Source organism: Thermobia domestica, chromosome 4 (assembly GCF_964235325.1).
Source record: "Thermobia domestica chromosome 4, izTheDome1.hap1.1, whole genome shotgun sequence".
Classification (NCBI taxonomy): domain Eukaryota; kingdom Metazoa; phylum Arthropoda; class Insecta; order Zygentoma; family Lepismatidae; genus Thermobia; species Thermobia domestica.
In genome coordinates, this window is record NC_137457.1 from 315900944 (window position 1) to 315914411 (window position 13468).

The 13468-nt window shown below is 34.9% G+C and overlaps 1 protein-coding gene across 1 annotated transcript in view; it reads right to left on the reverse strand.

Moving 5' to 3' along the window:
• Positions 1-13468, reverse strand: part of LOC145684341 (NPC intracellular cholesterol transporter 1-like) — a 78913-nt gene that overhangs the window by 5000 nt on the left and 60445 nt on the right. Inside the window, exons 17-19 of the mRNA XM_081756544.1 lie at positions 9235-9446; positions 6277-6508; positions 1060-1173 (exon numbers count right to left, since the gene is read on the reverse strand). Coding sequence (XP_081612670.1) covers positions 1060-1173; positions 6277-6508; positions 9235-9446 — 558 coding nt within the window. The remainder of the gene's footprint in view (positions 1-1059; positions 1174-6276; positions 6509-9234; positions 9447-13468) is intronic.

A 13468-nucleotide genomic window follows, 5' to 3' on the forward strand; every position in this document is an offset into this window, starting at 1 on the left:
CGATTTTTCTAATAGATGTAGTGCAGTAACCGTTGTTGTCTTTGAACAGTGACATGTATGTACAATAGCTTCTATGACTGATTTTGTAATGTGGCACGTATGTGATGTAGGCTCTATGACCTAGACCCATCCGAAGTACAATAACATGATTTTATTTTCTACTAACAGAGGAACTGAGGTAAACTGAACTCACGTCCTGCTTTCATATTGAACACCCTTATTCCATACCACAGTTAATAATTTCTTCGTCTTTCTAATCATTGGGAATTATTCTATGAGTGAACTTTTAACATTAGACTAGTAAAAGTAAAGGATTGATTTACATTAGAGCCAGTTGGTGTCGTTTCGTTGTAGAAAAAGAACTAAGCTCACATCACAAGCACAGCATTTTTCGTGTATGGGAGAACCCGTGCTGCAATGTTTTGTTTCACATTTATACATAAGAAAAAGTGAAATAAGATACCGTGATAAAATATCGTTATTCCGAACACCGGAGAGTTGGTAGTTCCCAAAACGTTCGACTGCTCCTTCGTATATATAGTACGAATTCAACTGAGCTCATTCCATATGGATCAATCTTGGCATGATGATAGACCATGGAAAGTTTAGTACGCATATGCAACCTTTTGGTTTCACATTTGGAGTTTCATATTTTTTAAAGAAAAAAATCAACTGAACTCATCCGGTCTGGATCAAACTTGGCATGTGGTGGATTCTGATTTGCTATACAAGCTCGTGAAATATTATGGCGTCAAGCTCGTGTGTCTATGGTTATGGGTTCCGACATATGGGCCAACAAATTTGAAGTTTCATATTTATGAAAACAAACGGAGAAAAACCTGAAAGAAAATAATCCGGTTACGAATCAAACTTTGGCATTGTGATAGACTTTGCTGTAAAAATTTCTGACATGTTAGGCAGCCTTTTGGTTCCCAAGATATGGGAAATCAAGTTTGAGCTTAGTGAAATTTTGGGAAAATAAGTCTTGTTTTTCCTCAATTGGGTAACTTATGCTAGTCATATGGTACTAATACTTACGACTATCCAAAACTTTCTTACCGAACTTCCAATGTTGACGAGAGTACTACGAGCTCTTGCCTTGCGAGTAGTCTTCGTTGATAACGAGAAGAAATGAACCATATGGCCGCAGAATTCTACAGAAATTCCACTAGCCTAAAAAAAAAGTTATAGTAAGGATTAGCTATAAAATATTAGCAATGTTTTCTATTTACAGTAGTTTTATAGCAATTAGTAAGTTCACACGTATAGTACGTAAAGGAGTTTGGTCAGTATGTTGTAATATTTTTTAATTAATATTAAACGAAAAATTACAGTAGATTTGTAAAACATTCGGTTTTAGTATAGTTTAGAGTACAGGTGGAATACGAGGTGTGACCAAAAAATACGCTGAATAATTTTATTAGAAACAAAGTAATAAGCTTACATGGAATTTGATTTAATCTCCTTCAGGTGAATAATTTTATTAGAAACAAAGTAATAAGCTTACATGGAATTTGATTTAATCTCCTTCAGGTGAATAATTTTATTAGAAACAAAGTAATAAGCTTACATGGAATTTGATTTAATCTCCTTCAGGTGAATAATTTTATTAGAAACAAAGTAATAAGCTTACATGGAATTTGATTTAATCTCCTTCAGGTGAATAATTTTATTAGAAACAAAGTAATAAGCTTACATGGAATTTGATTTAATCTCCTTCAGGTGAATAATTTTATTAGAAACAAAGTAATAAGCTTACATGGAATTTGATTTAATCTCCTTCAGGTGAATAATTTTATTAGAAACAAAGTAATAAGCTTACATAAAAATTTGATTTAATCTCCTTCAGGTGAATAATTTTATTAGAAACAAAGTAATAAGCTTACATGGAATTTGATTTAATCTCCTTCAGGTGAATAATTTTATTAGAAACAAAGTAATAAGCTTACATGGAATTTGATTTAATCTCCTTCAGGTGAATAATTTTATTAGAAACAAAGTAATAAGCTTACATGGAATTTGATTTAATCTCCTTCAGGTGAATAATTTTATTAGAAACAAAGTAATAAGCTTACATGGAATTTGATTTAATCTCCTTCAGGTGAATAATTTTATTAGAAACAAAGTAATAAGCTTACATAAAAATTTGATTTAATCTCCTTCAGGTGAATAATTTTATTAGAAACAAAGTAATAAGCTTACATAAAAATTTGATTTAATCTCCTTCAGGTGAATAATTTTATTAGAAACAAAGTAATAAGCTTACATGGAATTTGATTTAATCTCCTTCAGGTGAATAATTTTATTAGAAACAAAGTAATAAGCTTACATAAAAATTTGATTTAATATCCTTCAGGTGAATAATTTTATTAGAAACAAAGTAATAAGCTTACATAAAAATTTGATTTATTCTCCTTCAGGTGAATAATTTTATTAGAAACAAAGTAATAAGCTTACATAAAAATTTGATTTATTCTCCTTCAGGTGAATAATTTTATTACAAACAAAGTAATAAGCTTACATAAAAATTGATTTATTCTCCTTCAGGTGAATAATTTTATCACAAACAAAGTAATAAGCTTACATAAAAATTTGATTTAATCTCCTTCAGGTGAATAATTTTATTAGAAACAAAGTAATAAGCTTACATGGAATTTGATTTAATCTCCTTCAGGTGAATAATTTTATTAGAAACAAAGTAATAAAGCTTATACGGAATTTGATTTAATCTCGTTCAAAGTACTGTCCTTGGCTAGCAATGCACTTATCCCAACATTGAATTCATTACTGGAAGCACTTCCGAAAGGCTTCTTTTGGAAGGGCGTTCAGCTGCTCTGTCGTGGCTCTCTCAATGTGAAGAATGGTGTCAAATCGTTTTCCTTTAAGCACGGTTTTACTTTCTGGGAAGAGCCAGAAGTTCCATGGTGCTATATCTGGAGAGCAACAGCGAATGTGAACAAACAGGAATATTTTTTTGGACAAAAACTCACGAATCAAAAGCAAAGTGTGGCACAGCACATTTTCGTGGTGAAGAAAGAATCCATTTGCCCAATTATTTGGAGGTTAAAATGATTTCACGAACCCACATGAAATGTGTGGTTCTTCGGAAAGCTCTCGAATAGTTATTTGGCTGTTTGAAGAAATCACGTGTGCCACTTTTTGCACGTTTCGTCTGCTTTTGACGTCGAAGGACGTCTCGATTGTTCCTCGTTTTCAACAGAATCCTTGCCGGTTTTGAATCGCTCACACCACTTGTAAACAGTCTTCAATGTCACCGCTTTATTGCCATTCACTGATTTTGACATTTTGTGAGCTTCTTTGACACTTTTTTCAGCTTTGAACAAAACTTAATGTTGGCGCGCGACAGGCACTCTTAACACGTCCTCACTCTTCTGCCTCTGGAAGCCAACTAACATGTCACAACTCGTTCAAACTCGAAACTGACTGTATCAAAGGCTTAGGCTACCGGGCTTACTAGTTGAAATGGATACAATATGGATAAATGGCACTGTGCAAATACATTGACCGTAGAATGGGCGTTTCAGCTAGTTGGGAGCAAAGTAAACTGAAAATAAACATTAAACGATAGCCGATTTAGACAAACAGTGGAGACAAAGTGAGATGTTTTCTTGTTAGGTCAGCGTCTTCTCAGAAAAGATGCCGTTTTGCCTCTGGAAAGTCAGTTTTATAAGCAAAAATGTGTGTCAAAAAGGGGTCTTTTGGGATTGGGACGCGTACGGGTAGAACACTTTATTCTTCGATCGTGTTAGAGGTTCCATACACAGAGAGTGAGGGAATTTAGATTTTTGGCTTTCGGCATCTAGGGCCATTTAGCCCTTCACGTTTTGAAGGATGACGTTCCTCGGCGAGCAGACAATCCGGGGAAAGGGAAGGAAGCGACCCGGGGACGTATAAGTTAGGTACCATCCCGGCATTTGCCTGGTGTGAATGAGGAAAACCCAGGAAAACCTCATTCAGGGTGACTGGTCTGAAAATGCGTTTTACTCTTTTTCGACCGAGTGCCCTCACCGGGAATCACACACAGAGAGGAAGATGAAAGATATCTTTTAGATCGGTTCGCGTAGTAGTCAGGTTTTTGTTCGTTTTCGGACCCTTGCCGCTCGACTGTGGGGGCAGGTCTTTCACTCGCATGTCGGGTGAGATCCGCACAAGCGTTTCCAGAAGAGTATCCAAGAGAATATTTCCAGAAATAGCACGCATCCTGAAGAAATATATGTAAAAGATACTGAAATACAGATTCAGAACAGAATTTAAAAGATAATGTATTTAGGTACTATTTCTGAGAGAAAAAATACGAGCGCCTAGGGTAGAAAGGGTAGAAAATAGATTGTCAAGAGTTGGATTAGTGCCAGCTTTCATCGGGCACTAAAGCTAGGACTCATGGACAAAAACAGAATATACGTACTAATTTAACTTGAAATTATGTTTTACCCTCTTGGGAGCTGATTAATATATTTCTTCCCAAAACATCGCGGTCTGTTTTTAACTTGTACCACTTTACAACATTACGAAATAAGCAAGTCAATGTTTTTCAGATGTTGTTCGTTCTTACCTAAGCCTACTATATCATAATGCACTTGAATGCCTAATTTTTTATAATGAGAAGCGTATTGACAACACATGCTACTCTAGTAAGCAGTATTTTCTTAAGTACTGGGTAATTACGTAGAAAGACAATAGCATGACTTAAGAGCCTGACATACTAAAAATAATACAAAATTTACCATTTTTCTTTCGCTTGTTTATTCATAAGTGAAAGGAGATAATGAAATGCAACTTACCACAATGATATATAATGTTATTCTACAACAGAAAATATGAACCTGAAGGATTTTCAGTGTTGCCAGAAGAAACAACGCCCCTAAAATCTAAGTTAAGACAGTGACTAGAGGAACGATCTCAACTGCATTTGGTTACGTATCATGTTGTTTTTGGTTTCTTGTGAACTACTTTTTAAATAACATTATTATTTAGTTTTAATAACTGTATGTTAAAACTATTTTGTTTGTTACAAACTAAATACAACTATTATTTAAAAAGTAGTTCTTAGGAAACCAAAACAACATGATACGTAACCAAATGCAGTTGAGTTCGTTTCTCTATTCGCTGCCTTAACTTAGATTTAGGGGTGTTATTTTTCCGGCAACACTGTAATTTCTATGGATGGCAACACTGAGCATTCTTCAGGTTCATGTTTTCTGTTGTAGAATAACATTATATATGATTGTGGTAAGTTGCATTTCATTACCTCCTTTCACTTATGAAAAACAAGCAAAAGAAAAATGGTAAACTTTGTATTATTTTTAGTAAGGCAGGCTCTTAAAATCTTCGTTGTCTTAAAAAATATGAAAAGGAAATGAAAGCAGAATGAACACCCTTACATCTCAAAGTCATCCTGAATCAAAAATATTTATTGTCTTGGATATTTTGATCCTGAATTTTAAAAAAATCTCATTCCACTTTTTCATTTAAATCTAACTTGCGCTCTGTTTTCGTAGTTATAAATACCAGAATTAACCCCTTTTGGGATTTTGAAATTATTAAGATAAATTTTAGACTCTCAGCCAAGCAGATACTTCATCATCACTATTTATCCTAAAATCGTAGTTCGTATCTCATTATCTTTAGAATAAAGTAACTTTTCAAACGGTACTATTTAAAACCGCATTATATACCGTTCGAATATTCGAGGGGAATTCGAGGAAAATGGGGATTTTTCTGAAAAATTACTTTTTCAAACATGTAGGCTCATCTGGACCGGCTATACGTCTGAAAATCACTTGAAAAATACTAAGTGGTGAACGCAATGTGTGTGCAAAATGTGTTATTGGATTCCATAAAATTTTTAGACAGTATTTGCGAGAGAAAATAGGCTTTTTGAGTTGTACTATTGAAGTCCAAACAAATGACGTTATGACCCCCTTCAACTTGATGAGCTCCTCAAAATACATGTGACCTGTTTCGCAATGCATGCACTAGTGAACAATAAAAAGATCCAACAGTAATAAATGTTAAATGAGCTTCTTTAAACAATTCATTTGTTTGCTACATACGCCATAAATTCCGATAGGGTTAAATTTGACTTGAGTGTTCATTTTTTAAACAGTTATAACCTTATACTTTTAAAGATTTCTTCGGCCAAGTATATCTGGATTACATTTCGGTATCATACAGACAGTACACTTGAATGGTATATGAAATATTGTAAGTTAATGAATAAATAAATGAAAAAAAAGATACAAAATGACATCTTACCATTACTAAATTCACAAGTGATACAGCATTCAAAGATACGTCCCAAAAGTACATGCAAGCTCCAACATCTACAACGATCATAATGGTAGTAATTGTAACAAAAATTGCAGGGAACACATCTAGACCAGACAACAGGAACGTCATTACAAAGATGGTTAACCAAGAAATACCTAGACTGGTCGCTGAATCTTTCCACATTGTTAGGTATTGCTCATAGAATACGTAGAAAACACTGAAAACAAAAAGAGAAGCATTTAATTAGAAAGATATATAAACAAGAAAAGCATTATTATAATCATGTCGCTGTATGAACCGTCCTCCAGTGACGTAGCACTACCGTCTAAAGCAGAAGACAGAGCACTTGTGGTTGGCTGTTGATGACTTAATGTCCTTGTAAACATTCGGCTGTCGCCATGTCACGCGAATAAGCAAGAGCCGTATAACCGTAACAGATTGAGTAAGTTCAGTGGTGTATGCTAAGTTGGAATACAGCACATAGCTCTTTCAGCTAGATGGGGACTAACAGCGGCGGAAGTATATAGTACATAATTACTGACTATTGATGTGTACAATCTGAAAAGTGGTGCTAATATAATGCCGAATATCTCGGCAACGCGGAAAGTTATCGCTGTTGGGTCAAAAGATTATACAGAAAGTCGACCCTGACAAATTCAACGACGTGCAGATTGTAGCGGAGTGATCGCTGCGTTACACAGGCGGAGAATTCACACTGTATTCTCCCTCCTATGAATATCCCCATTGCGCATTGACCGCTCGGCTACCATAGGTACGTCATTGCATTCTTTTGAGTCAACAGCTATTTCTTTGCACGTCCATACGATACTTGATATTATCTCAGCATCCTGGAACACCTCTCGCGGCAAAACGGTGCATACGTTCATTAGACTTTTTCTCTTTATCAGCTCCTTCAGTATATTAACGTACTACTTTATACAAGTTTGTGTTAAGTAAACTCTATCTTAGTACTCGATAAAACAGTCGTACCATACAACACATAGTTCACTTCTGATTGCACGGAATCATAAGTATTTTCTTCAAGCTGTCCGTACACAAGTTATATCATCTGTCGGTTTAAGATGCTTTGGAGGTCTGAAAACGATCGTTCAACTTTTACCGATACGATAGAACCATGTTTGAAGTACGTCGCAACCTTGAAATTCATAGCAACACCAATTATACTATGTCAATAATGATATATCACCTCCAGTGAAGAGTATTAACTACTGCATCTCAGAGATTAGTTGAATTCTACGATAACGGCAAGCAATGTGCTTTTTATTTTCGGTAGAAAGGTAAACAAAAACTGAAAAGCAACATAAAATGGCAAATATTGTCGATGATTTGGTTAACTGTGATATAGGATGAGGAATGTTAAATTCCATATATCACAGTTGAGCTGCATTCGATAATAATAGTAAACAATGTTAGTTGAATTTCTGGTAGAAAAGTAAACAGTCATTGAGAAGCAACCATAAAATGGTAAATACGGCCAATGATGACAATGAATGGCATTTTGTCACAATTTCGGGCATCAAATTGCAAAATATGGCATTTATAGCTATTTGTTACTAACTCGTCCCGGAAAAAAAGACGAGAATGGAGACAAAATCACATTTTCGAATTGAAGGCAAGACTAGAAACATTACAATTCTTTACTCGTTGTCGAGTAAAGAATCGAGATGACATGAGAAATTTTCCAAGTCACACTGGCAACACTGGTTCACTCAACTCTTAGATTTCAAACATTGTTTTAGTGTTACACGGTTCATAATATAAAAGTATAAATTGGTTAAGTGAATGCCTGAACATAATGAAGAGTATTTATCAAATTCAGAGATATACAAGTTATTACATCATAAACAAAGATACGTTAAATGTTGTTGTATCACACCCTACGTGTATCTCTCATGGCACAGAAAAATATTTAAGGAAAAACTCAGAAAAAAATTTGCACATAAATTTACAAAATGAAACGATAAAAGCTTTTTGGAGAATCGAGACGAGAAAATACGAGACTTACAACAATTTACGAGACGAGAAAACCTTGTTTGTCGTTTAGTAGGCAACACCATTTGCTACAGCTACTGATCTTTGGAGTGATTAAAATTCTAATATTTTCACAGTTTTTTAGTTGGGAATTAAAAATATTTAATTTCAAATACATTTTGGGCCTGTGACTTATGACACATCCTGTAGTTTGTTGCCGAAATGCCACTTTACATTACTACAACCTCGAAAAGAAAAATCCCACTGGACATCCACAATCGGTTCAGATTGATTTCTCCTTGTACTTGTATGAGACTTGCATAGTATGTAATTAGTTACTTGTATGGAAGCATTTCAGTTTCTTTCCCAGAGTCTATGGTGTTTCTTTCGTTTATTGCTTGGGAGCTACTCGATAAAATATTCCTCGCCCATGAGACTTGCATAATACAAATATAATTAGTTACCTGTATGGAAACACTTCAATTTTTTCCCAGAGTCTGTGGTATTTCTTTCGCTTATTGTTTGGGAATGTTCAATGAAATATCCCTCGCAGATGAGATTTTCCTAAATATGTAATTAGTTATCTGTATGGAAACCTTTCAAATTCTTTCCCAGAAATTATGGCATTTCTTTCGTTTATCGTTTGGGAAATGCTTGATAAAATAACTCTCACCCATGGGACTTGCCTAATATGTAATTATTTACCTGAATGGAAAGATTTCAATCTCTTTCCCAGAGTCTGTGGTGTTTCTTTAAGTTATTTCTTTTGGGAAATGCTTGATAAAATAACTCACCCATGGGACTTGCCAAATATGTAATTATTTACCTGAATGGAAAGATTTCAATCTCTTTCCCAGATTCTGTGGTGTTTCTTTTGTTTATCGCTTGGGAAATGTTGGATGAAATATCCCTCGCCAATGAGACTTGTATAATACAAAAAATATTAGTTACCTGTACGGAAACACTTCAATTTCTCTTCCGGAGTCTGTGGAGTTTGTAGTGTTTCTTTCGTTTATCGCTTGGGAAATGCTCGAAGAAATATCCCTCGCCCATCGCAGCGCTTCGTAGTAGTCTTTGGACGATTTTAATACTTTGTGGTATGCCATAAAATAACTGGGACCAACACTAGCACCGCCGTCTTCATCCAAAACATATTTGACAGCCTGAAACATAAATATTCGATGTAAATAACTGCTTAAAAATCTTAAAAGTTTATTGGCTTCATTATTTTCATCAAGTGGAGCAATAAAGCGAGAGAATCGTTACCCAAAGTAAGTAATTGAAATTTCAAGGATCAAGGAAAGGTTGTTCAAATATATAAGATTAATTTTTAACAAGTAACTGTGTCAGGTGTCAAGACATCAAGAAGTCTTTTTGTATGGTGTGATATTTTCTGAATTAATATTTAAACCGGAAGTAGTAGCAGATTTCTAGTACTTCAGGTTTTAGTACAAGAATTAGAGTGAAGATGGAAAATATTCTCGGGTTGCTTGATTAATAGTAGAAAACTACTTCCCGCTATGTATTACCGTTTTTGCTCTATAGCGGTCAAAGTTAAAAACAGAAGTGGCTGATTTCTCGCATTTCTAGCTTGGATAGACGAATAAGAACGAAGATGGTAGATTTCAATTCTTAGAAAGTTAAATCGATCCCCTTTCTCGATTATGCTCCACATAGATCAATATTGAAACCGGAAGCTTTTTTCACTATCTGTTAGCGTTTATGCTCCACACAGATCAATATTGAAACCGGAAGTTCTTTGCGCTATCTCTTAGCGTTTATGCTTCACACAGATCAATATTGAAACCGGAAGTTCTCGCTATCTCTTGTCGTTTCTGATCTACGTAGATCAATATTGAAATAGGAAGTTATTTTGATTTTTGCACTACAAAACCGATATTGAAACTGGAGGTTCTCTGTATCTCTTAGCGTTTATGATTTGCATAGATCAATATTGAAACCGGTAGTTCTTCTCTTACCTCGTAGCGTTTATGCTCTGCATAGATCAATATTGAAACCGGAGGTTCTTTTTCGCTATCTCTTAGTGTATATGCTTCACACAGATCAATATTGAAACCGGAAGTTTTCGTTATCTCTTGTCGTTTCTGATCTACGTAGATCAATATTGAAATAGGAAGTTATTTTGATTTATGCCCTACAAAACCGATATTGAAACTGGAGGTTCTCTGTATCTCTTAGCGTTTATGATTTGCATAGATCAATATTGAAACCGGTAGTTCTTCTCTTACCTCGTAGCGTTTATGCTCTGCATAGATCAATATTGAAACCGGAGGTTCTTTTTCGCTATCTCTTAGTGTATATGCTTCACACAGATCAATATTGAAACCGGAAGTTTTCGTTATCTCTTGTCGTTTCTGATCTACGTAGATCAATATTGAAATAGGAAGTTATTTTGATTTATGCCCTACAAAACCGATATTGAAACTGGAGGTTCTCTGTATCTCTTAGCGTTTATGATTTGCATAGATCAATATTGAAACCGGTAGTTCTTCTCTTACCTCGTAGCGTTTATGCTCTGCATAGATCAATATTGAAACCGGAAGTTCTTTTTCGCTATCTCTTAGTGTATATGCTTCACACAGATCAATATTGAAACCGGAAGTTTTCGTTATCTCTTGTCGTTTCTGATCTACGTAGATCAATATTGAAATAGGAAGTTATTTTGATTTATGCCCTACAAAACCGATATTGAAACTGGAGGTTCTCTGTATCTCTTAGCGTTTATGATTTGCATAGATCAATATTGAAACCGGTAGTTCTTCTCTTATCTCGTAGCGTTTATGCTCTGCATAGATCAATATTGAAACCGGAGGTTCTTTTTCGCTATCTCTTAGTGTATATGCTTCACACAGATCAATATTGAAACCGGAAGTTTTCGTTATCTCTTGTCGTTTCTGATCTACGTAGATCAATATTGAAATAGGAAGTTATTTTGATTTATGCCCTACAAAACCGATATTGAAACTGGAGGTTCTCTGTATCTCTTAGCGTTTATGATTTGCATAGATCAATATTGAAACCGGTAGTTCTTCTCTTACCTCGTAGCGTTTATGCTCTGCATAGATCAATATTGAAACCGGAGGTTCTTTTTCGCTATCTCTTAGTGTATATGCTTCACACAGATCAATATTGAAACCGGAAGTTTTCGTTATCTCTTGTCGTTTCTGATCTACGTAGATCAATATTGAAATAGGAAGTTATTTTGATTTATGCCCTACAAAACCGATATTGAAACTGGAGGTTCTCTGTATCTCTTAGCGTTTATGATTTGCATAGATCAATATTGAAACCGGTAGTTCTTCTCTTACCTCGTAGCGTTTATGCTCTGCATAGATCAATATTGAAACCGGAGGTTCTTTTTCGCTATCTCTTAGTGTATATGCTTCACACAGATCAATATTGAAACCGGAAGTTTTCGTTATCTCTTGTCGTTTCTGATCTACGTAGATCAATATTGAAATAGGAAGTTATTTTGATTTATGCCCTACAAAACCGATATTGAAACTGGAGGTTCTCTGTATCTCTTAGCGTTTATGATTTGCATAGATCAATATTGAAACCGGTAGTTCTTCTCTTACCTCGTAGCGTTTATGCTCTGCATAGATCAATATTGAAACCGGAGGTTCTTTTTCGCTATCTCTTAGTGTATATGCTTCACACAGATCAATATTGAAACCGGAAGTTTTCGTTATCTCTTGTCGTTTCTGATCTACGTAGATCAATATTGAAATAGGAAGTTATTTTGATTTATGCCCTACAAAACCGATATTGAAACTGGAGGTTCTCTGTATCTCTTAGCGTTTATGATTTGCATAGATCAATATTGAAACCGGTAGTTCTTCTCTTACCTCGTAGCGTTTATGCTCTGCATAGATCAATATTGAAACCGGAGGTTCTTTTTCGCTATCTCTTAGTGTATATGCTTCACACAGATCAATATTGAAACCGGAAGTTTTCGTTATCTCTTGTCGTTTCTGATCTACGTAGATCAATATTGAAATAGGAAGTTATTTTGATTTATGCCCTACAAAACCGATATTGAAACTGGAGGTTCTCTGTATCTCTTAGCGTTTATGATTTGCATAGATCAATATTGAAACCGGTAGTTCTTCTCTTACCTCGTAGCGTTTATGCTCTGCATAGATCAATATTGAAACCGGAGGTTCTTTTTCGCTATCTCTTAGTGTATATGCTTCACACAGATCAATATTGAAACCGGAAGTTTTCGTTATCTCTTGTCGTTTCTGATCTACGTAGATCAATATTGAAATCGGATGTTCTTCTCGCTACTTCTTATGATTTATGCCGATATTGAAACGGGAGGTTCTCTATCTCTCTTAGCGTTTATGATCTGCATAGATCAATATTGAAACCGGTAGTTCTTCTCTTATCTCGTAGCGTTTATGCTCTGCATAGATCAATATTGAAACGGGAAGTTTTCGTTATCTCTTGTCGTTTCTGATCTACGTAGATCAATATTGAAATCGGATGTTCTTCTCGCTACTTCTTATGATTTATGCCGATATTGAAACGGGAGGTTCTCTATCTCTCTTAGCGTTTATGATCTGCATAGATCAATATTGAAACCGGTAGTTCTTCTCTTATCTCGTAGCGTTTATGCTCTACACAGATCAATATTGAAACGGGAAGTTGTAGTGGATTTCTGTCACTTAAGGTTTTAGTAGAGAGTTTAAGGATTGGGATGTAATGTATTCTTGGGACTATTTGTTGATACCAGGAAACCGCTTCTCGCTATCTATTAACGTCTTTACTGTATAGTGATCAACGTGAAAACCGGAAATGGATGATGATGAAATATCCTTATCACTTCCGGTTTGAACATCACCTCCATCTTCGAACTCGATTCCTTACTTTTATCTCTACATTATGGTCAAAAATTGATAGTGATCCATCTAATATTTTTTGAGTTTTCTTGTCTTCTGGATGGATGGACACTGGAATAGATACGATAAATATATAATGGAGTTTTTAAAACCAAATTTCTTTAAGATTGCCCCTAATTATAATGTCAGGAACCTTCTGTCTATAGTTCATATTTTGTTGGAAGGATATTAGGCTTTCAAATTCAAAATGTTTTCTGAATGATATAGTAATTTCACATAGATTGTTTTGTCTTATATCTCTGAGTAGAACAAGCTTAAAA